The sequence below is a fragment of the Melopsittacus undulatus genome, chromosome 6, assembly GCF_012275295.1.
Source record: "Melopsittacus undulatus isolate bMelUnd1 chromosome 6, bMelUnd1.mat.Z, whole genome shotgun sequence".
Lineage (NCBI taxonomy): Eukaryota > Metazoa > Chordata > Aves > Psittaciformes > Psittaculidae > Melopsittacus > Melopsittacus undulatus.
In genome coordinates this window covers 47,485,429-47,511,026 of record NC_047532.1, presented here as the reverse complement: position 1 = coordinate 47,511,026, position 25,598 = coordinate 47,485,429, and the positions used below count along the sequence as shown (strand labels likewise).

Here is a 25,598-nt window from a genome sequence, read left to right as displayed (position 1 = left end):
ATAGGTGCTTTGGACACTCTGGGCCTCAGTTTCCCCATCTAAGGTGCAGCTACCATGGCATGGCAGCTGGGGGAGGATGGCTGTCAGTGAAGCGAGGAAGGCACAACAGCTTCACCAACTTATTTCTCATCTTTAAACGATGCCCAAGTTGGTCTAGGCTAGGCTCTGTGAAGAAGAAAACCTGTGTTTGCTGAAGTGGCCCCACTGGTTCCCTTTGCACTGTGAGGTTACTCTGTGCCCGGTGGAAGGTGACCTGCAACCCAGGACAAGGCCCATCCCTCCTGACTATGTGGGAACAGGCCCTCCCAGCCAGGCTTACGTGGCTGCCGCAATGGCACTGATAATCTCTGCATGCAGGTCCCTGGGCAGTGGTGCTGGCAGCACCAGGAGGGGACCAGGGCAGGGCTCACACGCAAGACCCTGAGGGTGCAGCACGAGGCTGCTCCTTCCTTCTTCCTCCTTGGCTGCAAACCAATCCCTGCCAGGGGTTATCAGCCGCAGCCAAGCGTGGCAGGGACCCAGCAGCAAACGGGGGTTGATACGAGGATGAAGAACCCATGGCTGACCCACCCCTCACCCCCCTAGAGGTGCTGAGAACCCCTGTCCCCACTTGCCATCCCAGGGCCCTTGGCCCAGGTGACTTGGCAACCCGTGGGGTGCTGTCTGGGTTCTGGAAACCCCAACCTTGAGGTGTCAACCATGGGATCAAGGACCTTGAAACTTCCTATGGCACAAGGGGTGTTCCCCAGCATCAGTGGGTCCCCAGGACATGGACATAGCCATGGCTGTGAGGAAAGGAGCCATCAGTGCCTCAGGCAGGGTAAGTCAGTGCCCCAGGTGGGGTATATGGCATCCTGTCCCCCCCACCTGAGGGAGTGCTCACTGGTGGAGCCACCCCCTTGCGTTACTCTGCTGGGACAGAGAGAGCTGTAGTCCTGTCCCTGCCATCGAGAAAGCATGATGGGCTGCTGGGGCCAGTGGCCACTCTGGAGCTGCGTGCTGTGGGGTTTCTGGGTGCTGCCAGGTAAGTGCTGGGGTGCCCACACTGCTGCGGGACTGACGAGGTGGCCGATACCATCTGGGCGATGCGTGATGGGCTGCGAACAACTCTTCAACTGCTCGAATGCTGTGAGCCCATGCCCGGCTGGGGTTCGCTCCACCTCTACCAGCTGCTGACAGCCTCAGCATGGTTCCCTCACCCTTAGCACGGTAACAGAGGGTCGGTTGTGGGTCAGATGGGGTCTCTCACTTGTGGGGAAGGTGCCTGTCTTGCTCTTGATGTTGGTCCGGCTGTGGGTGCTGCGGTGGGGACCAGCCGCAGGGGGTGGGAGCACCTTCCTCCTGCAGCAGGGAGGAGGGATGGGGATGATGGGGACCCCAGGCTGGGTTTTTCCCTCATCCTGCCGTTACCAACCCGCTCCGCCTCCAGCGCAGTCCGGGGGGACACGACAGCCCCTTGCCCCGGTAGAGCCGGGCAGCACCTCCTTCTTGGCCGACAGCACCAGGGCCGGGCTGCCTCCAGAGCTGGGCATGTGCCAGGCGTTCCCCATCCCCGCAGCTGCCCGGCCGGAGCACCCCTCTCCCGCGGGCAGGAGCACCACCACCACCTCCGTGGGCGCAGGTAAGGCCGGCGGGCAGCTGGCTGCGGGCGAGCTCCTGCCTGCTGGGGCCGCGGTGGGGTTGATGCAGCTGGGGCTGCCTTGTCTCGCCCCACAGGCAGCCTGGTGCCGGAGCGGGTAGCGGGAGGGCTGGTCCCGGGCAGGACCAGTGGTGAACAGCAGGGGTCTCCCACTGTGGCAGCTCTCCCCAGGGATCCGTCAACTCAAGGCAGCCCCCAGGCAGGGGCCGGGGTCTCCTCTCCAGGTGCTGCCAGCCACCCGACCAGCGTTTCTCCAGCTCCCAACACCGCTTGGCATGGGCAGCTTCCATCCCTCCTGCCGACAGGGCATGCAGTGGGTCTTGCCATAGGTGGTGGTATTGCTGGGCCAGCTACAGCCGCATCGTTCCCAGCTCCACATGTTCCCACTGTAATGGGGATGAGCAAACCATTATCAAAGAACAGTGCTGCTCCCATGCAAACTGTGGAAGGGTCCAGAGTGGCTCTGGACAGCATCCCTAGAGAATCAGTCCTGGGAACAACTGTTCCCATGCAAAAAGGCACTGTGGCCAAGCCACCCGCGGATGCTGCTGGTGCACTGGAGGGTTCTCCTTCAGCTCCAGGTGGAGGTCTGTCTCCACCAGTGGCACACGTTCCAGCTGCTCAACCAGTGCCAGGGACTAAAGCATCTTCTTCAGTAACCGGCAAACTGACTGATGCCCATGAGTTGGTGCAGCTGGGCACTGCAGAGGGGATGCCAGGGACAGCATGGACTGCAATGCCATCACTCCACCAGGATAAGCAGAGCATGTGGATGTTAGTCCACAGCATCAGTGAGAGCTCTGCTGAACCACATGCAACCACCATTCTCCCATCCCAGGAGTATGCGCTAAGGCTGGACAAGGCCACTTCACCTCTGGCCACAGCAACCAGTATCTCTCAGGACACAGCCAACATCATGAAGCTGGCAACAACCCCAGCCAGCCCTGCTACTGGCCTCCACGGTGCCCTAACCCATGCAGCCCCAGAGGGAGCTAGAATGGCAACCTCACCATCTGCAGACAACCCAAGTACATCCTCAGCAAAGGTCAACTTTTTCTCTGCCACAGCTGGCACCAGTGAGGCTACAGAGCCAAGGACACTTTCCTTATCCAGTGCTGGCCACAGTGCCCTGCAGGACTCCCCTTTGCCCTCCACTCAGCCACCTCTAGGCCTTTTACCTCTGCTTCCTCATGGTGCTGTACCAGGCACAGGAGAGATGCTCTCTTCCAGCCACAGCAGAGCCCTTGGCACTGCTGGAGCCAATGTTGTCACCCATCCCCAGGCCAACGCAGTAGCTCCAGGCACACCAGCTATGGTGATGGACATCATCACTGCAGAGCAAGTCCCCACTCCATTGTCTGCAGCTCTGGGAAGCACTGGCACTGAGCTGGCATCCATCAGGAGTGAACCCAGAGCCACAAGAGGTACTTCTTCCCTGGAGACCAAGGCCACCCTGATGAGGTTCAGCATGAAGCTGTCCTCTCATGCAGCTTCTGACAGCCCTGGTGGTCCCTCTCCAGGGCCCTTTCTGCACTCCACAGGGTCTCTGTTGCCCCATGTGCTCTCAGCAGGACCTGGGGCCACCACAACAGAGGTAGCTGCAGGTGGATCCCTTCCAGCTGGACCCAGTGTGGCCACAACCTTGTCCCTCAGGGGCGCTGGTGGAGCAGAAGTGCCAGCTTCAAGCCATGCGATTATTAGTGCTAAATCATCACCAGAGACACCTGCAAAAAGGACTGAGTCTTCTGAAACCAGCCCCTCCATGTATCTGCATGTCCTGCCTCCCAGGGGTGGTCACTCTGCTCCACCAGCCATGGCTAACCCAAGCCCAGCACCAGCCACAGCCAGTCCCCTCCCCAGTGCCACCACCAGCAAGACACCCCAGACACCCCTCAAAAACACCGCCACAGAGGGAGGTGAGGACAAGTCCCAGCTGAAAGAAGATGGCAGCACCACACAGGGAGTTCCAGGCTCAACCCCTGCTGAAAATGCAAGGGCAGGTGCTGTGGCAGGCACCTCTCTCAGTGGTAGCACCATCCTGGAGATTGCACTGCTGGAATCACCCTCTGCCACAGCCCATGTCGACGTTTGGGACCGCAACTATCACACTGCTGAGCCCACCATGGCCACAGACATGGGCATGGACTTGGGCATGGACTTGGACATGGACAAAACATCTCCCACCACAAATAATAGGGTTATGGGGCTGCCCCTGGGGTTGCCCACTCCCATGGCTGGGGTGGCTGAGCCAGGCACTGGTGATGCCACCTTGTCAGCACACTCTGGCCCAGGCAGCAAAAGCCCTACAGCAGTGGCCATCATGGGCACAGTGTCACCTACAGCTCCGGAGCTGGTTCCTGGTCTCACTCACAGTCCGGCTGAGCCAGAGGTCAGTGTCTCCTCTTCTGTCCCCAGGAACACCCATCCGGTGGTGGTAGCACCCTTCATCACCCTCAGCATCACCATCACTCATCCAGCAGCAGGAGCAGGTGATGCTAGGCTGGACAAGGTCACAACAACAGCCCCTTCTGCTGTCCCCAGTGGTACCTCCACTGTCATCTCAAGGCCATTCCATGAGCCCACCAATAGTGGACAAGAACCAGCCTTGAAAGCTTACAGCCCAGTCACTGAGGATGAGCCCATAGCTGGGGACTCCTCACTGGCTGCTGGCCATACACATGTGTGGGAGACTACAGCTGCATCCCGGTCAGGTGCTGGGGTTACCACTGCTCAGGCTGACAGTGCCTCTTCAGACAGCAGTGCCAAGGGTGCAGCACCCCCCGCCAGCACCAGCAACACCTATGTTCCTGTTTCCAACAGTGGTGGCACAAGCCCAGCCACCACACCAGCTGCCAGCATGTTCCCTAGCAACAGCATCCTACAAGGCACCTCAACCAGATGGGGTAACTCTGTGATGACTGGGGCCACTGCAGCTGTGATATCTGCCACAGCAAAGGCCACCACCACCAGCAGTGCATTGTCCCTCACTGTAATGCACATAAAGGGAGGTGGAAGTGGGCAACCTGTCCGACACAGAGCAGCACACAGCACCTTGGTGGAGACAGCTGCAAGGACCTGGGGTGTGCTCAGTACCAGCCATGCCATCTCGGTGCCTGGTTCACCCGTCTTGAGCCTGCACAGACCAGAAGAGGAGGCAGGAACAGTACCCTCATCTCTGCTTGGATTTCATGCAAGTGGGGAGGCAAGAGCTGGAGAGACTATTTCAGAGATGGAAACGGGCACCAATATGCCCGGAGCTGTCAGCAACCATGCCACGAGACAGAGAGGGATCAGATCAACGCCTACCTTCTGGACATCACCATCAAAATCAGACTGGGAGCAGAAAACAACCATAACAGCAGAAAATAAGAGAGCCATCACCGCACACAGCACCATGGACAACACTGCAGACACAACCACAGCAACCACTGCAGACACAAACACAGACAGCACTGCAGACACAACCACAGCAACAACTGCAGACAAAGCCACAGCCAACACTGCAGACACATCTACAGACACCACGGCAGACACAACCACAGCCATCACAGCAAACACAAACACAGCCATCACTGCAGACACAACCACAGCCACCACAGCAGACACAAACACAGCCATGACTGCAGACACAACCACAGGCACCACTATAGACACAACTACAGCCACTGAAGAAACAGCCACAGTCAGCCTTGCAGACACAGCCATAGCCATGACTGCGGACACAACCACAGCCACAACTGCAGACAAAACCACAGCCACAACTACAGACAAAACCACAGCCACTACTGCAGACACAGCCAAAGCCACCACTGCAGACACAACTACAGCCACCACTGCAGACACAACCACAGCCATAACTAGAGGCACAACTACAGCCACCACTAGAGACACAGCCACAGCCAGCACTGCAGACACAACCACAGCCAGCACTGCAGACACAACCCCAGCCACCACTGCAGACACAACCACAGCCACAACTGCAGGCACAGCCACAGCAATCACTGCAGACACAACTACAGCCACCAGTGCAGGTACAGACACAGCCACCACTGCAGACACAACCACAGCCATGGCAGCAGACACAGCCACAGTCAGCTATGCAGACACAACCACAGCCTCCACGGCAGACACAAACAAAGCCAACACTAGAAGTAAAACAACAGCCATCACTGCAGACACAAACACAGCCAGCAATGCAGACACAGCAACAGCTGCCACTGCAGACACAGCCACAGTCAGCCTTGCAGACACAACCACAGCCACCACTGCAGGCACAGGCACAGCCACAGCCACCACTGCAGACTCAACCGCAGCCATCTCAGCAGACACAGCCACAGCAAACACTGCAGACACCACCACAGCCATGACTGCAGAAACAACCGCAGCCACCAATGCAAGCACAGACACAGCCAGCACTGCAGACACAACCACAGGCACCACTGCAAAAACAGCCACAGCCACCAGTGCAGGCACAGATTCAGAGACAACTGCAGACACAACCACAGACATCACTGCAGACATAACCACAGCCATCACTGCAGACACAATCACAGCCATGACTGCAGGCACAGACACAGCCATGACTGCAGACACAGCCACAGTAACCACTGCAGACACAACTACAGCCATGACTGCAGACAAAACCACAGCCAGCACTGCAGACACAGCCACAGCCCTGACTGCAGGCACATCCATAGCCAGCGCTGGAGACACAACCAACACAGCAGACACAACCACAGCCATGACTGCAGAAATAACCACAGGCATCACTGCAGACACAACCACAGCCACCACTGCAGGCACAGACACAGCCAGCACTGCAGACACAACCACAGCCATGACAGCAGTCACAGACACAGGCACCACTGCAGACACAATCACAGCCATGACTGCAGACATAACCACAGCCACCACGGCAGACACAACAACAGCGACCACTGCAGGCACAGCCACAGCCACCACTGCAGGCACAGACACAGCCATAACTGCAGACACAACCACAGCCACCAATGCAGACACAACTACAGCCATCACAGCAGACACAGCCACATCCACCACTGCAGACAAAATCACAGCCATGACTGCAGAAACAAACACAGCAACAACTGCAGACAAAGCCACAGCAACCACTGCAGGCACAGCAACAGCCAGCACTGCAGACACAACCACAGCCACCACTGCAAACACAGCCACAGCCATCACTGCAGACACAACCACAGCCAGCACTGCAGACACAAGCACAGCCAGCACTGCAGACAGAATCACAGTCACCACTGCAAATACAACCACAGCCATCACTGCACACACAATCACAGCCATGACTGCAGGCACAGACACAGCCATGACTGCAGACACAGCCACAGTAACCACTGCAGACACAACTACAGCCATGACTGCAGAAATAACCACAGCCATCACTGCAGACACAAACACAGCCACCACTGCAGGCACAGACACAGCCAGCACTGCATACACAACCACAACCACCACTGCAGACGCAAACACAGGCATGACAGCAGGCACAGACACAGCCACCACTGCAGACACAATCACAGCCATGACTGCAGAAACAACCACAGCTGTGACTGCAGAAAAAACCACAGCCACCACTACAGACACAACCACAGGCACCAATTCAGACACAGCCACAGCCACCACTGCAGGCACAGACACAGCCATGACAGCAGGCACAGGCACAGCCACCACTGCAGACACAACCACAGCCATGGCTGCGGACACAACCACAGCCACCACGGCAGACACAACAACAGCGACCACTGCAGGCACAGCCACAGCCACCACTGCAGACACAAACACAGCCATAACTGCAGACACAACCACAGCCACCAATGCAGACACAACTACAGCCATCACAGCAGACACAGCCACATCCACCACTGCAGACAAAATCACAGCCATGACTGCAGAAACAAACACAGCAACAACTGCAGACAAAGCCACAGCAACCACTGCAGGCACAGCAACAGCCAGCACTGCACACACAACGACAGCCACCACTGCAAACACAGCCACAGCCATCACTGCAGACACAACCACAGCCAGCAATGCAGACACAAGCACAGCCAGCACTGCAGACAGAATCATAGTCACCACTGCAAATACAACCACAGCCATCACTGCAGACACAATCACAGCCATGACTGCAGGCACAGACACAGCCATGACTGCAGACACAGCCACAGTAACCACTGCAGACACAACTACAGCCATGACTGCAGACAAAACCACAGCCAGCACTGCAGACACAGCCACAGCCCTGACTGCAGGCACATCCATAGCCAGCGCTGGAGACACAACCAACACAGCAGACACAACCACAGCCATGACTGCAGAAATAACCACAGGCATCACTGCAGACACAACCACAGCCACCACTGCAGGCACAGACACAGCCAGCACTGCAGACACAACCACAGCCATGACAGCAGTCACAGACACAGGCACCACTGCAGACACAATCACAGCCATGACTGCAGACATAACCACAGCCACCAATGCAGACACAACCACAGCCATCACAGCAGACACACCCAGAGCCACCACTGCAGACACAAACACAGGCAAGACTGCAGACACAACCACAGGCACCACTGCAGACACAACTACAGCCATCACAGCAGACACAGCCACAGCCACCACTGCAGGCACAGACACAGCCATGACAGCAGGCACAACCACAGCCAACACTGCAGATGCAAACACAGCCATGACAGCAGGCACAGGCACAGCCACCACTGCAGACACAACCACAGCCACCACGGCAGACACAACAACAGCGACCACTGCAGGCACAGCCACAGCCACCACTGCAGACACAAACACAGCCATAACTGCAGACACAACCACAGCCACCAATGCAGACACAACTACAGCCATCACAGCAGACACAGCCACATCCACCACTGCAGACAAAATCACAGCCATGACTGCAGAAACAAACACAGCAACAACTGCAGACAAAGCCACAGCAACCACTGCAGGCACAGCAACAGCCAGCACTGCAGACACAACCACAGCCACCACTGCAAACACAGCCACAGCCAGCACTGCAGACACAAGCACAGCCAGCACTGCAGACAGAATCACAGTCACCACTGCAAATACAACCACAGCCATCACTGCAGACACAACCACAGCCAGCAATGCAGACACAGCCACAGCCAGCACTGCAGACACAATCACAGCCACCACTGCAGACACAATCACAGCCACCACTGCAAACACAACCACAGCCATCACTGCAGACACAAACACAGCCACCACTGCAGGCACAGACACAGCCAGCACTGCAGACACAACCACAACCACCACTGCAGACGCAAACACAGCCATGACAGCAGGCACAGACACAGCCACCACTGCAGACACAATCACAGCCATGACTGCAGAAACAACCACAGCTGTGACTGTAGAAAAAACCACAGCCACCACTACAGACACAACCACAGGCACCAATGCAGACACAGCCACAGCCACCACTGCAGGCACAGACACAGCCATGACAGCAGGCACAGCCACAGCCAACACTGCAGATGCAAAGACAGCCATGACAGCAGGCACAGGCACAGCCACCACTGCAGACACAACCACAGCCATGGCTGCGGACACAACCACAGCCACCACGGCAGACACAACAACAGCGACCACTGCAGGCACAGCCACAGCCACCACTGCAGACACAACCACAGCCACCAATGCAGACACAACTACAGCCATCACAGCAGACGCAGCCACATCCACCACTGCAGACACAATCACAGCCATGACTGCAGAAAAAAATACAGCTGTGACTGCAGAAACAACCAAAGCCACCGCTACAGACACAACCACAGCCACCAATGCAGACTCAATCACAGCCACCACTGCAGGCACAACCACAGACACCACTGCAAACACAACCACAGCCATCACAGCAGACACAGCCACAGCAAGCACTGCAGACACAACTACAGCCATGACTGCAGAAACAACCACAGCCATCACAGCAGACACAAACACAGCCACCACAGCAGACACAATCACAGCCATGACTGCAGAAACAACCACAGCAACGACTGCAGACACAACCACAGCAACGGCTGCAGACACAACGAAAGCCACCACTGCAGACACAACCAGAGCCACCACTACAGGCACAACTACAGCCACCACTGCAGACACAAAAACAGCCATCACTAGAGGCACAACTACAGCCACCACTAGAGACACAGCCACAGCAAGCATTCCAGACACAACCTCAGCGACCACGGCACAAAGAACTACAGCCACCACTGCAGACAGAACTACAGCCACCACTGCAGACACAACCACAGCCACCACTGCAGGCACATCCACAGCCACCAATGCAGGCACAGCCATAGCCAGCACTGCAGACAAAACCACAGCCACCACTGCAGGCACAGACACATCTATGACTGCAGATACAGCCACAGTAACCACTGCAGACACAACTACAGCCATGACTGCAGAAATAACCACAGCCACCACTGCAGACACAAACACAGCCACCACTGCAGGCACAGACACAGCCAGCACTGCAGACACAACCACAGACATCACAGCAGGAACAGCCACAGCAACCACTGCAGACACAACTACAGCCATGACTGCAGAAACAACAGCCATCACTGCAGACACAACCAGAGCCAGCACTGCAGACACAACCACAGCCAACACAGCAGACACAGCCACAGCCATCACTGCAGACACAACCACAGCCAACACTACAGTCACAAACACAGCCATGACTGCAAAAACAACCACAGAAACAACTGCAGATGCAGCCACAGCCATGGCTGCAGACACAACCACAGCCACCACTGCAGGCACAGCAACAGACAGCACTGCAGACACAACCACAGGCACCACTGTAAACACAGCCACAGCCACCACTGCAGGCACAGGCTCAGAGACAACTGCAGACACAACCACACGTACAACTGCAGTGAGAGCCACAGCCAGCACTGCAGAAAGAACTAGAGCCACCACTGCAGACACAACCACAGCCACCAATGCAGGCACAGCCATAGCCAACACTGCAGAAAAAAACACAGCCACCAGTGCAGGCACAGACACAGCCATGACTGCAGACACAACCACAGCCACCAATGCAGACACAACTACAGCCATCACAGCAGACACAGCCACATCCACCACTGCAGACACAATCACAGACATGACTGCAGAAACAACCACAGCCACCACTACAGACACAACCACAGCTACCACTGCAGGCACAGCCACAGCCACCAATGCAGACACAAACACAGCTACCACTGCAGGCACAGCCACAGCCACCACTGCAGGCACAGCCACAGCCACCACTGCAGACACAACCACAGCCAACACAACAGTCACAGCCACAGCCAACACAACAGTCACAGCCACAGCCATGACTGCAGAAACAACCACAGCAACAACTGCAGACACAACCACAGCCACCACTGCAGGCACAGCCACAGCCAGCACTGCAGACAAAAAAACAGCCACCACTGCAGACACAACCACAGTCATTACTGCAGACACAACCACAGCCATCACTGCAGACACAACCACAGCCAGCAATGCAGACACAGCCACAGCCAGCACTGCAGACACAATCACAGCCACCACTGCAGACACAATCACAGCCACCACTGCAAACACAACCACAGCCATTACTGCAGACACAACCACAGCCATGACTGCTGAAACAACCACAGCAACAACTGCAGACACAACCACAGCAACAACTGCAGACACAACCACAGCCACCACTGCAGGCACAGACACAGCCAGCACTGCAGACACAACCACAGACATCACAGCAGGAACAGCCACAGCAACCACTGCAGACACAACTACAGCCATGACTGCAGAAACAACAGCCATCACTGCAGACACAACCAGAGCCAGCACTGCAGACACAACCACAGCCAACACAGCAGACACAGCCACAGCCATCACTGCAGACACAACCACAGCCAACACTACAGTCACAAACACAGCCATGACTGCAAAAACAACCACAGAAACAACTGCAGATGCAGCCACAGCCATGGCTGCAGACACAACCACAGCCACCACTGCAGGCACAGCAACAGACAGCACTGCAGACACAACCACAGGCACCACTGTAAACACAGCCACAGCCACCACTGCAGGCACAGGCTCAGAGACAACTGCAGACACAACCACACGTACAACTGCAGTGAGAGCCACAGCCAGCACTGCAGAAAGAACTAGAGCCACCACTGCAGACACAACCACAGCCACCAATGCAGGCACAGCCATAGCCAACACTGCAGAAAAAAACACAGCCACCAGTGCAGGCACAGACACAGCCATGACTGCAGACACAACCACAGCCACCAATGCAGACACAACTACAGCCATCACAGCAGACACAGCCACATCCACCACTGCAGACACAATCACAGACATGACTGCAGAAACAACCACAGCCACCACTACAGACACAACCACAGCTACCACTGCAGGCACAGCCACAGCCACCAATGCAGACACAAACACAGCTACCACTGCAGGCACAGCCACAGCCACCACTGCAGACACAACCACAGCCAACACAACAGTCACAGCCACAGCCAACACAACAGTCACAGCCACAGCCATGACTGCAGAAACAACCACAGCAACAACTGCAGACACAACCACAGCCACCACTGCAGGCACAGCCACAGCCAGCACTGCAGACAAAAAAACAGCCACCACTGCAGACACAACCACAGTCATTACTGCAGACACAACCACAGCCATCACTGCAGACACAACCACAGCCAGCAATGCAGACACAGCCACAGCCAGCACTGCAGACACAATCACAGCCACCACTGCAGACACAATCACAGCCACCACTGCAGACACAACCACAGCCATTACTGCAGACACAACCACAGCCATGACTGCTGAAACAACCACAGCAACAACTGCAGACACAACCACAGCAACAACTGCAGACACAACCACAGCCACCACTGCAGGCACAGCCACAGCCAGCACTGCAGACAAAAAAACAGCCACCACTGCAGACACAACCACAGCCATTACTGCAGACACAACCACAGCCATCACTGCAGACACAACCACAGCCAGCAATGCAGACACAGCCACAGCCAGCACTGCAGACACAATCACAGCCACCACTGCAGACACAATCACAGCCACCACTGCAAACACAACCACAGCCATTACTGCAGACACAACCACAGCCATGACTGCTGAAACAACCACAGCAACAACTGCAGACACAACCACAGCAACAACTGCAGACACAACCACAGCCACCACTGCAGGCACAGACACAGCCAGCACTGCAGACACAACCACAGACATCACAGCAGGAACAGCCACAGCAACCACTGCAGACACAACTACAGCCATGACTGCAGAAACAACAGCCATCACTGCAGACACAACCAGAGCCAGCACTGCAGACACAACCACAGCCAACACAGCAGACACAGCCACAGCCATCACTGCAGACACAACCACAGCCAACACTACAGTCACAAACACAGCCATGACTGCAAAAACAACCACAGAAACAACTGCAGATGCAGCCACAGCCATGGCTGCAGACACAACCACAGCCACCACTGCAGGCACAGCAACAGACAGCACTGCAGACACAACCACAGGCACCACTGTAAACACAGCCACAGCCACCACTGCAGGCACAGGCTCAGAGACAACTGCAGACACAACCACACGTACAACTGCAGTGAGAGCCACAGCCAGCACTGCAGAAAGAACTAGAGCCACCACTGCAGACACAACCACAGCCACCAATGCAGGCACAGCCATAGCCAACACTGCAGAAAAAAACACAGCCACCAGTGCAGGCACAGACACAGCCATGACTGCAGACACAACCACAGCCACCAATGCAGACACAACTACAGCCATCACAGCAGACACAGCCACATCCACCACTGCAGACACAATCACAGACATGACTGCAGAAACAACCACAGCCACCACTACAGACACAACCACAGCTACCACTGCAGGCACAGCCACAGCCACCAATGCAGACACAAACACAGCTACCACTGCAGGCACAGCCACAGCCACCACTGCAGACACAACCACAGCCAACACAACAGTCACAGCCACAGCCAACACAACAGTCACAGCCACAGCCATGACTGCAGAAACAACCACAGCAACAACTGCAGACACAACCACAGCCACCACTGCAGGCACAGCCACAGCCAGCACTGCAGACAAAAAAACAGCCACCACTGCAGACACAACCACAGTCATTACTGCAGACACAACCACAGCCATCACTGCAGACACAACCACAGCCAGCAATGCAGACACAGCCACAGCCAGCACTGCAGACACAATCACAGCCACCACTGCAGACACAATCACAGCCACCACTGCAAACACAACCACAGCCATTACTGCAGACACAACCACAGCCATGACTGCTGAAACAACCACAGCAACAACTGCAGACACAACCACAGCAACAACTGCAGACACAACCACAGCCACCACTGCAGGCACAGCCACAGCCAGCACTGCAGACAAAAAAACAGCCACCACTGCAGACACAACCACAGTCATTACTGCAGACACAACCACAGCCATCACTGCAGACACAACCACAGCCAGCAATGCAGACACAGCCACAGCCAGCACTGCAGACACAATCACAGCCACCACTGCAGACACAATCACAGCCACCACTGCAAACACAACCACAGCCATTACTGCAGACACAACCACAGCCATGACTGCAGAAACAACCACAGCCAGCACAGCAGACACAACTGCAGCCACCACTGCAGGCACAGACACATCCATGACTGCAGACACAGCCACAGTAACCACTGCAGACACAACTACAGCCATGACTGCAGAAATAACCACAGCCACCACTGCAGACACAAACACAGCCATGACTGCAGGCACAGACACAGCCAGCACTGCAGACACAACCACAGACATCACAGCAGGCACAGCCACAGCAACCACAGCAGACACAACCGCAGCCACCACTGCAGGCACAGACACATCCATGACAGCAGGCACAGGCACAGCCACCACTGCAGACACAACCACAGCCATGGATGCAGGCACAACCACAGCCACCACTGCAGGCACAGCCACAGCCATCACTGCAGACAAAACCACAGCCATCACTGCAGACACAACAACCACTGCAGACAAAACCACAGCAACCACTGGATGCAAACCCACAGCCATTATTACAGACATAAACACAGCCATGACTGCAGACACAGCCGCAGCCACCACTGCAGACACAGCCACAGCCACCAATTCAGACAGAACCACAGACATCACTGCAGACACAACAACCACTGCAGACACAACCACAGCCACCACTGCAGACACAAACACAGCCATCACTGCAGACACAACTACAGCCACTGCAGGCACAACCACAGCCAGCACTGCAGACACAACCACAGCCAGCACTGCAGATGCAGCCACAGCCACCACTGCAGATGTAGCCACAGCCACCTCAGACACAACTACAGCAACCACTGCAGAAATAACCACAGTCAGCACTGCAGACACAGCCACAGCCACTACTGCAGACACAGCCACAGCCATGACTGTAGACACAGCCACAGCCATCACTAGAGGCACAACCACAGCCATGATTGCAGACACAACCGTAGCCATCACTGCAGACAAAGCCACAGCCACCACTGCAGACACAACTACAGCCACTGCAGACACAACCACAGCCACCACTGCAGACACAGCCACAGCCAGCAGTGCAGACACAACCTCAGCAACCACTGCAGAAAGAACTACAGCCAGCATTGCAGGCACAGCCACAGCCAGCACTTCAGACACAACTACAGCCTCCACTGCAGACACAACCACAGATATGACTGCAGACTCAACCACAGCTGGCACTGCAGACAGAAGCACATGCACCACTGCAGGGACCACTGCATCTGTTTCACCCACATTTGCAGTTGTTCCAGCCAAGGAGGCAGTAGATGTCCTGGCTGCAGGCACTACCACATCTTTGAGACCAGCTGCTACCACCAGACCTACCACTGCCCCACCCCCTGCCTTTGGGACACAGAGGGCACTGGCCACAACATCAAGCACATCTGCCCCCTCCAGCACTTTTTACCAAAATCCTGCCCCTGAGCTTGGACCCGCCAGTGGGATTACAAGTAAGTAGGTTTTCTTCATCCCACAGCATAGAGCAGGAAGGGATTAATCGGCTGATGAAGCATATTGATGGGTGAGGTTACCTATGGCCAAGCCTGGGGGAGTTCACCCATAATGCATGTTAATCTGCTAGATTCATGGAGAAAGATGAAACAGGATTTCTGGGAGGCTGTTCCAGGTTAAAAACTGGTTTGAAAGTTGGGTTACACCATCCAAGCAGTGGTCCAGGGGAAGCACAGGTGCAGCAAGCAGGTGAGTGTGTGCTGGCTATAGGAAAGATGGAGCAGACATTAATGTTTTTTCTCCTTTCCTTCTCAGTGCCGGCAGCCTTGCTCTACCCCTTCGGCACAAAGGAAGGGGACCAGGAGTGTGTCCAGAGGACAGTGGATTTTAACTCCCCCCTCTTCAAGCCAGAGATCGGGTTCCCCTTCGGGAATTCACTGCAGGATGCTCTCTATGTGAGTTCCCACCTCACTGAGCATGTCAGGGATGTGCAGGCTCTTTGGTAGAAAAACATCCCACAGAAATGGAGCAGAAACTGAATGTCATTGAACATAATTTTCTGTAGTTAAAAATGCTTGTTTTCTGCTCACCCATGAGGGTTAAAAGCCTCCCCTGGAGCTGCCTGGGATGTCAGCAATGAACAAGTTATTCTGGTTAGTTTACAGATAATGGACAGATCATTTTCCCACCCACGGACAACTACGTCCCCTCCAATCCCAACCCACCTCCGCAAGGCTTCAGTGGCCAGGAGGGTTTGCCGATGGTGGCCGCCTTCTGGGACGACGCAGATTTCTCCCAGGGTGTTGGCACTACTTGGTATCAGGTCAGGGCAACCAAAGTTGTTCTCCTGGGAGACCCCAGCTGCCAGATTGCCCATTTTTACTCTCTCTCCTGCCAACCAGGAGTACTCCACACTCAGCTCTGTCCGAGACCCTCTTGTTCATGATGTGGAAGCAAAGATCAAGAAATACCTGAAAATCCCCTATGTAGCAAAATGGACCTTGAAGGTGACATGGGAGAAGGCTCCAGCATACCCGTCCCAGAGGAATGACACTCAGGTGAGCAGTGTGAGACTCAGGTGACAGGAGGGACTGTCACCAACGATGGCCAGGGCAGAGCTGGGCTGCTCGTCTCCTATACCTTGATGCAGGTGTTTCAGGTCTCACCACCACAGTCTGCACTGCAGGAAGAGCAGGGGAGGCTTCGGCAGTGCTAAGGGAGTGCCTTGTGTTTCTCCAGACAAGCACCTACCAGGCAATCCTCACCACCAATGGGAACTGTTCCTTCACCCTGCTGCTGTACCAGGATGGTGGGATGCGGTGGGACTACACCAAGCTGGCTGCAGACAATGTGCTGATTGGCTTCTCCAGGTGCTGTGTACATGTGTGGCTGTGTTTCTGGGGGGAGCAGAGATTTCTCCCAGCATTATGTTGGACCATCTGAGACCTTACCCCCAGGAAAGCCCAGCTCCCACCCCTAAAGCAAGTCTGTCCCATTTAAACCCTTCTCCCATAGCAATTTCTATCCCAACTGCTCTACAGGGAGAGGAGGAGGGTTGTGTTAGGAAGGTGACCCCCAAATCTTCTGTCTCCACACAGTGGCAATGGCTATGCCCAAAACAACGAGCTGACTCAAAAGCCAGCGGCTGTCAAGTACCGACCTGACCAGCACAGCAGCGCCAGCACCGGTATGATGAGGGGGAATGCATGAGGCAGGTCAGGATGGAGGGATCCGTGTGCTCTGTGCTGGGAGCATGTTCCCAGGACTTGTCCCTGTGAGGTGATGGGCCAGCAAAGCTGCTGAGCCAGGGCTGGCCACTGACAGCAGAAAATGGGTGTCCTGTGTCCTGCTGTGGCTTGCTACAGCCAAGCCATCCCTAGAGGGAGCCTGGAGACTTTGTGTAAGGTCAATGGCCAGGGACGGTTATCCCACGGGATCCCCCTCAGAACAAGGTCAGATCCCAGTGGGGCGGTGCTGTTCTCTGGTTGCTCCCAGATGTGCGTGGTCTGTGGATCTACAGGCTGGACAGCCGCTCCCGGGTGAACTACAGGCTGCGGTGCCTGGTGTGGCTGGACGCAGAGCCATCACCAGCCGCCTGGAACGCTCGGCTGCCACCATGCCCCTGTTCCTGGCCCCAGGCAGAGCTGGACCCCCGCTTCCGCCGCAGTGCAGGTGCCAAGCGCAACACCCCCAGGGCCAGCCAGGGGTGTGTGGTCCCCTCTGCTCTGGGGTGGCCGTCATCCTACCGCACCATTTCAGGCCCGGCAGACCCCTCGGTGAGGATGCTGCGCACTGCATCCCCCAGCCCGGCGGGAGCCGGGGTGCGGTGTCTGTACCGAGATGGGAGCTTGCTTGAAGGCTGGCAAGAGAGAGCATGGAGCCTCCCCATTCACCCCGCCACTGGTAAGTGGGCATCAGCACTGCCTTTACACTTTACCTGCCAAACACTGAGCGCTCTTCAGGCGCAGTGGGGACCCCGACACCCCTGGTGTCCAGCTGCCTTACCCCTCAGATGGGGAGCTGGAGGCGTTCGACTGGTGCTGCCGGCGCGTTGGGAAGCCCCTGTTCTGTGCAAGGTTTGCTGAGAAGAGACCAAGGGTTGGCTGCGAGGGATATGTGCCACCCACCCCTGGTGAGTCCCCAAGGCTCTACCTCCTCTGTGCCAGGGTACTGGGTGAGTGACATGTCCATACACAGATCCCCTCTGGAGAGCATCCAGAGGCTGCTCTCCTCCATGAAATGACACCATCATTACCTGCCTGACACCAGGCTTATTTTCCTTCCCCCAAAATGCCTCCATGTCTTTTGGACCACAGCTGGTGCCTTTGGGGACCCCCACATCACCACTATGGATGGACTCACCTACACCTTCAATGGCCTTGGGGACTTTGCCCTGCTCCTGGCTAGTGATGCCCAGACCAGCTTTGTGCTGCATGGCCGCACAGTCCGGACAGGCATGGCTCAGGCCACCAACTTTGTGGCCTTTGCTGCCCAGTACATCTCCAACACCACAACAACAGTGAGTAGAGGAAATCTCAGTTTGAGATCAGTTTGAGCTTCTAAAGGGAACGAAGAGCACATCCAGCCCTGGTGAATGGCCCTAGCACTGAGCCTCTCTGCCAAGGCTGAAGGAGGACACAGCTTAGCTCAAGTGTCCCCAGCATGGGGGGATGGCAGGAAGGTATGAGCAGAGGGGCTGACCAGGACATCTGCTGTGATTTACAGGTTGAGTGGACCCTGGGGAGCCAGGGTGATATCCAAGTCCTCCTGAACCATAAAACCATCCAGTTTTCCTATGCCCAAGGTGAGCAGGCTGTGCTGTTAAATGTTAAAGGTATCTGCAGGAGTGATGAGTGTCTCTATCCCCACTCAGCCAGAGTGGATGGAGAGCATTCCCCTCCACAAATTCTGGGGCACCATTTCAGACCCCAGCCTTGCATGGACTCCCCCTCTGTGCTCTCCTTCCCTTGCAGACATGGGTGCAGAGGTGTACTACAGCCCTGGTGTCCTGCTGGTCAATGCCTCTTCTATCACAGTTGTTTTCGACGGGGCCATTGCCATCACCATCTCAGCCACCTCCAGGATCCTCAGCATGGTCTGCAGCCTTCCCAGTCAATACCGCAACAGCACTAAGGGCCTCCTGGGTGAGGACTTGTGGCACTGCTGCAGAGCCAGGGTGTAAAGTCCCCTTCCCACCCTAAAGCAGACTGGAAAACACTGGGGGGAAGGGGGGGAAGACATATTTTGAAGGCAGGGACCCCTGAGTCTAAACTAAACATGGGCCAGCACCAGAGAAGAGGTCAACCCTGGGGAGACTTCAGTTCTCTGGTGATGCTTCACCAGGTGTGTGGGACCATGACACCTCAGATGACTTCCAGATGCCAAATGGTACCAGCATCCCTGTGAACAGCAGTGAGGAGGAGATCTACAACTATGGTTTGACCTGTATGTTCAGGCTCTGGATCTACCTTAATGATTCCCCTGTTCCTGCACCTTCTGGCTACACTTTGGCTGGAGGCATTTTGACACTTGCTTGAGCAGAAGTGATGCCAGGGAAGCCCTTTGGTCTCCTCACTGCTCTGTGCAAACGATACTTAAAATGCAAGAAACCCTAAAAACCCAAGGCCATACCCATGGTGTACTCTCTTGCAGGGGCTGTTGGAGGGCACAGCCTGTTTACTCAGCCTCTGGACTTACCAGCAATGAACTTCACACCCATCTTCTTGTCTCAGCTGCGGCAGGAGGATGAAAGCCAGTACCAGCTGGCAGCCTCACAGTGCCGCGGCAGCAAGGAGTGCATCTATGATTCACTGAGCACAGGGGACATGGCGCTGGGTCTGGCCACCCAGAGCTTCACAGCCGACTTCCAGCAGAAGAAGACAGTACTCAGTAAGTGGACCTCTCAGAGGCCATAGCTTTGGTAACAGGGCAGCTCCTTGCTCCCACACTGTCCTCTCTTGCTCCATGTGAGGAAGGAGAGAAGTCACCAAGGTCTCAGAGTTGCATTGCCTGGCTGGCTGGTCTCAAAGCCTGGGAGATACCACCACACTGTGCAACGTGAGGGCCTTGTTGGTGGGCAGTCATGGCAGCATCTGTGTGAGGTCCTGTCCTCACCATGAGGGACTCAGAGCCAACGTGTGCCAAAGCCATGTAGCTATCAACCAGCTGTGTGCCGGGCTGCTCTTTCCTCAGATGCCTTCCCTCCCATCATCACTGGTGATCCATCACTCACAGCCTTCAGGACAGAAAGGGTCAGGAGGCAGTACCGTGCCATGGGGCTGGGTGCACACTTTGTCCCCCACCTCTCTCCAGAGCTCAACATATCAGGTAAGGAAGGAGCGATGAGGCAGTCAGGATGGGATAGGGGCATACTGGCCACCAGCCCACTGCCACCTCCTCTAACTCCCACCTCTCCCCTGGCAGAGAGTGGCACCTTGACATGGGAACCCCGTGGGACAGCCCCGCTCACCATCAACCTAGAGGCTGTTGGGTCTAACAACCTTTCTGCCCTTCTCCAGCTCCACTTCACACTTTGTAGCTGCAGCAGGATCCAGGAGTGTGATTACAGCAACACCATCACCATTGGAGGGTCCTCCCTGCAGGTAGTGTGCTGGAAAGCCAGTGCCGCATTGTGCCTGTCCCCACAGCTCTCTTCTCTGTCCATCCATCCTCCTCATGTCCCCTAAGCCAGCATCACTGTCTCCTTCCAGTTGGCAGCCTGCAGGTGTGAGGGCGGCTACTCAGGTCCCTTCTGCCAGGACCCTCCGGACCCCTGTGCCCAGGGATGCTTCCCTGGGGTGCACTGTGACTCCCTTGCTGGCTGTGGCCCCTGCCCTGCCGGCCTGACTGGTGATGGGCGGCACTGCTCAGGTGACAAGGGCTTGCCATGGCCACCGGGGCACCCATGGGATCCCTACCAAGGTGCTCCTCCCGGTGTCATGCTGCATTGCCTCAGCAGATATCAATGAGTGCGCTCAAGGGGCGGCGTGCCCAGGGAACACCACGTGCACCAACACGGTGGGCAGCTACACCTGCTCCTGCCCAGCTGGTGAGGAGGGTGAGTACGGGCACTGTTCTCATCCTCACTATCATAGAAGCATAGAATCATAGAATAGTTAGGGTTGGAAAGGACCTTAAGATCATCCAGTTCCAACCCCCCTGCCATGGGCAGGGACACCTCACACTAAACCATATCACCCAAGGCTTCATCCAACCTGGCCTTGAACACTGTCAGGGATGGAGCATTCACAACTTCCCTGGGCAACCTATTCCAGTACCTCACCCCTGGGCCTCGGTGGAAGAGGGCTCCCATGGAACCCAAGCTGGGAGAGAGAAGGGGGAGCTGGCTGAGCTCTATAAACAAACCCTTGCTGTCTTTAACAGAAGGGATAGGAATCCAGCCACAGCTCATGCTCCTAGGCTGCAGGTCTCAGTATTCCTCTGGGAAGGGAAAATTTTCCCATGCAATTTTTCTCTTTAGGAAAAAAAAATAAATCTCAGCCCATCAAAGTTAAAATGCGCGTGCAGAGGTTGGGGGGGCTAAAATAAAATATTTTTTTTTCAGGTGGCAGGGGGAAGGGGGGTTGGGTGATTGATGGTTTTTGCTCCTATTCTAATGCAGTGAGCTGGGATTTCCCACGGCTGAAAGGCTTCAGCTGGGAGAAGGACGTGCAGGGCTTTTCCTTGAGGACCTGAATTTATACTAAAAGTCCTAATGTGCTAAAAAAATCCAAAAAAAATGAAACTTGTAAGAAAGGTGCTACCGAGCAGCTGGGGATGGCTCAGTGGGCTGGGGCTCTCTGCCTCTGCAGCCAGGCTCATGCCTCAACCTGACCTGGGCTCCCCATCCTGCAGGTGAGGAGCCAGGCTGTGGCTCAGCCTGCAGCTCCTACTCCTGTCCCACGGGATACTGCAGTAATGGGGGACACTGCCACCTGCACCCCATCACCTGCACCCCCAGCTGCACCTGCCCCCCAGCCTTCACCGACCAGCATTGCCTGGTGGCAGGGGGGGATTTCCGGCCGTTGCCCATCGCAGGTGGGTGCCTGTGCCCAGTGGGTGTGAGCCCCAACCCCGCTCACCCCAGTGCAAGGATGCAGAGCCGCTGCTGTTCTCCCCCTGGCAGGCCTGCCCCGGAGGAGCATCCGGCTGCGGGTCAGGACGCTGGGAAACGCCACTGCCGAGGAAGTCAATGGCACTGTATGTGACCAGAGGGGATGGGCTCGGGGGGGATGCACCGGCACACCAGGCAGCATGGCAGCTTGGGGTGCCCATGCCTTCATGCACTTCCCTCCTGTGAGATTCACAGGGATCCAATGGATCCACAGGGCTGGAGGGAGTCAGTGCCAGCCATGTGGTGCTGGCTACAGCCATATGCCAGGTCCCCAGTGTGTGAATAGAAGACCAGAGCAGCCCTTGGGGCTTGGCCACAGTGCCCACACTGCACTTCAGCCTCTCCCTAATGCCTTTCCATTTCCTCCACCACAGGTCTCAGCCATCCTGGCCTCCCTGGAGGTAAAGGCTTTCCAGTGCAACACCAACATCACCCAAATGTGAGTCAGCTGTGGAGCAGCCCCATGCCCACCCCAGAGAGCCAGCAGAGCGAGGTTTGGCATGGGGCTATGGTGTTTGGGACACAAAGGGCAGTTCCACCCACCAACCCTGATGCTGATAAACCCTTGGAGACACAAGTCCCATGGTACCTTTCATCTCCTGCTTCATTCCTTCTTTACCACACACCCAATGGGGAAACTGAGGCATGGTGAGGTTTGGTCACTCTGTGATGCAGCAACAGCTCTGCTAGCAGCACCGTCTTTTCCCCACAGGACAGACAGTGATGGCGTCACCTTCTCAGTGGTGTCCGAGTTCGCCTATGACAGCCACAGCACCATCATCCAATTCCTGAATGAGGAGCTGCCGCGGGCCATCACCGGTGCCTTCAACAGGCATTGGGGACAGCAGGAAGCAGGCACTTGCCTGCTCTTCCAGCGCCTGCACCGGGACAACATCACTGACCTGGTGAAGCGTGAGTTGCAGGGGAGCCCAGGAGGAGCACCCCACTGTCCCCATTGTCCTCATCATCCTGTGTGCCCCAGGGTTCATGTAACAACCACAGGGGAGGCGGGTGAGCAGCAGTCCCCAGGCATGGATCCAGCTCAGGGAGGTGATGAATCCATGCCTTCCCTCCCCAGTGACAGTGTCTGAGCTGAGGCACTATTTCCCCTGCAATCTGTATGGCTACAAAGGATACCAGCTCCACTATATAGGGACCGTCGGCTTCGTCTGCATCTCACCTTGCAAGAAGGGGTACTGCCAGCACGGTGGCCAGTGCCAGCACCTGCCCGAGGGTCCCACCTGCAGGTAGCAGCAGCTCTGGGATGTGCAAAGCTCTCTGGCACTGCTGCTTCTCCCCACAGGTCTCCATCACCTCTCATCTTTCCCTATCCATAGCTGCCTGCCCTTCTCCATATTCTCCCCAGCCGGTGCCCGGTGTGAGCAGCTGGCCATCAGCTTCACTGCCTTCCTCAGCATCTTGGTGGTAGTCCTGGCTCTGCTCTGCCTCTCACTCGCCATTGTCTGCCTGGTCTCACACCTCTGCCACCAGCAGCGCAGCCAGCACGAGGGGTGAGCCATAGGCTGGACCACGGTGGGGGGTGCTGTTGGTGCAGCAGGGAAAGGAGGTTGGGTGTCAGCAGCAAAAGCTGGTGGAAAAGCCATCTCTGGAAGACCCACTACCAGTGGGTCCCATCTGGCCTGGGCAGAGGGAGCCTGCCACGGGGAAGAGGCTGGGCTGGGTGATCTTTTAGCATCTTCCCAGTCATCTGCTGCTCAGAGGTATGATAACATCAGTGGGTTGGACATTAGCTTACCTTTTTTCCCGTGTCAGGGAATATTTACATTTCTTCCTCATCCCACCTAGTGCTCAACTACAGACAGGCTTTCTATTTAATTTTAATTTGAATGCCATACAAATAATTTCCACTGCCATTCATGTTGGTCTAGAAAGAGTTGGTCAGGAGCCAACGTCAGGCACGGGCTCTCCCAGCCTCCCCTGATATGTCATCCCCTTTCTTTTCTCCCCTCCCAGGGCCAGGGACACCTTTTGGATGCCACGGCCCTTCTCCTGTGAGTACATCCCTGCAACACCTCATCACATCAGCTCTGCTTCACCCAGCCTTCCTTTACCTGTGATCATTTTCCCCACTCCAGCTCTGACAATGGCAGGAGAGCATGCAGAGCCCACCCACCCTCACTCCATGGAAAACTTTTGGGAACTGCAGCTCCAGCCCATTGACCCCCTAATCCAGGTATGCCCAGGGATTATTGTGCCTGTGGTGGGTCAGAATGGGGGGCTGTGGGATGGGGACAGATGTCCTAGCCCTGTGCCTCCAAGATGCTCAGGAGCCATGCCTCGCGCCGGAGCATCACGGATGCTTTGGCTGGCATTGGTGTCAGTGCTGTTGAGCTCATCACAAAGAGCAGCATCAACAGAAAGTGTGGCTTGTCCCTTCTTTACAGATGAGGATCCAGAGACCCCACATCAGGCCTCCGAGCCAGCCCCCCCCACAGCCTTAGCTTGCCACTGGTCCTGCCCCAGCACCTCTGGGCTCACAGAGGAGCCGGCTGCTGCTTCCAGCCCCACCATCCGTTCTCAAGGTCTCCAGCAGCCTGCATGGAGGAAGGGGACCGGCAGCTGTCCTTTGGAGCCTGGTGTTTGTGGGAGGACTCACTCTGAAGGAGGTGGTTTCATTGAATCAAAAATGTGCTGTTACAGTGGGTGGCCAAAGCAAGAGGATTTTACCTTCCACTGAGGACCTTGCAGAGGCAACCGGGATAATCCTTGAGTGTGTCTGCACTGGGGTATGCTCTAGTGCAACATAACCAGACCTAGCAGAGCCACTGATTAGGGTCAGGTGGGACAATGCAGTGATTATAATCCATTAGGAACAAAATAGAATAAATCAACAAATGATGGCATGCTGCTAAGTTGCCTGCACCCCACAGTGCCCATGCGCCAGCCCTCCTTCCTTGTTACCAAGCTCTCAAGTTCCTGCTTTCTGCTGGTTCCATTTACAGGACCAAAGACAAGATGGATGTAGCTTCTTTGATTGCTCCATCCCCTCATTCTCACTGCAGAGTTGTAAGTTTCCCCTCACTGCTCTCACCAGGCACCACTCACAGTGGCTCAGATCATGCCGGTTGGGCTAGGGTCCCCAGAAATGCCCCTGCTGAGGGAAGATGCCCAAAGTGGATGTATCAGACC

At 55.9% G+C, this 25,598-nt stretch overlaps 1 protein-coding gene across 1 annotated transcript; it reads left to right on the top strand.

Moving 5' to 3' along the window:
• Positions 1-960: 960 nt before the first annotated feature.
• LOC101876315 (mucin-4) lies at positions 961-24,910 on the top strand. The gene is made up of 27 exons (XM_034063788.1): positions 961-1,024; positions 1,469-1,621; positions 16,151-16,290; positions 16,494-16,658; positions 16,738-16,893; positions 17,075-17,205; positions 17,434-17,522; positions 17,831-18,238; positions 18,348-18,467; positions 18,652-18,854; positions 19,061-19,139; positions 19,309-19,479; positions 19,679-19,780; positions 19,988-20,224; positions 20,528-20,662; positions 20,759-20,937; positions 21,046-21,205; positions 21,294-21,392; positions 22,190-22,361; positions 22,435-22,534; positions 22,823-22,887; positions 23,161-23,360; positions 23,527-23,695; positions 23,786-23,959; positions 24,423-24,460; positions 24,545-24,642; positions 24,854-24,910. The coding sequence occupies exons 1-27, from the start codon at positions 961-963 to the stop codon at positions 24,908-24,910; spliced, it is 3,864 nt and encodes a 1,287-aa protein (XP_033919679.1).
• The last annotated feature ends 688 nt before the right edge of the window (positions 24,911-25,598 follow it).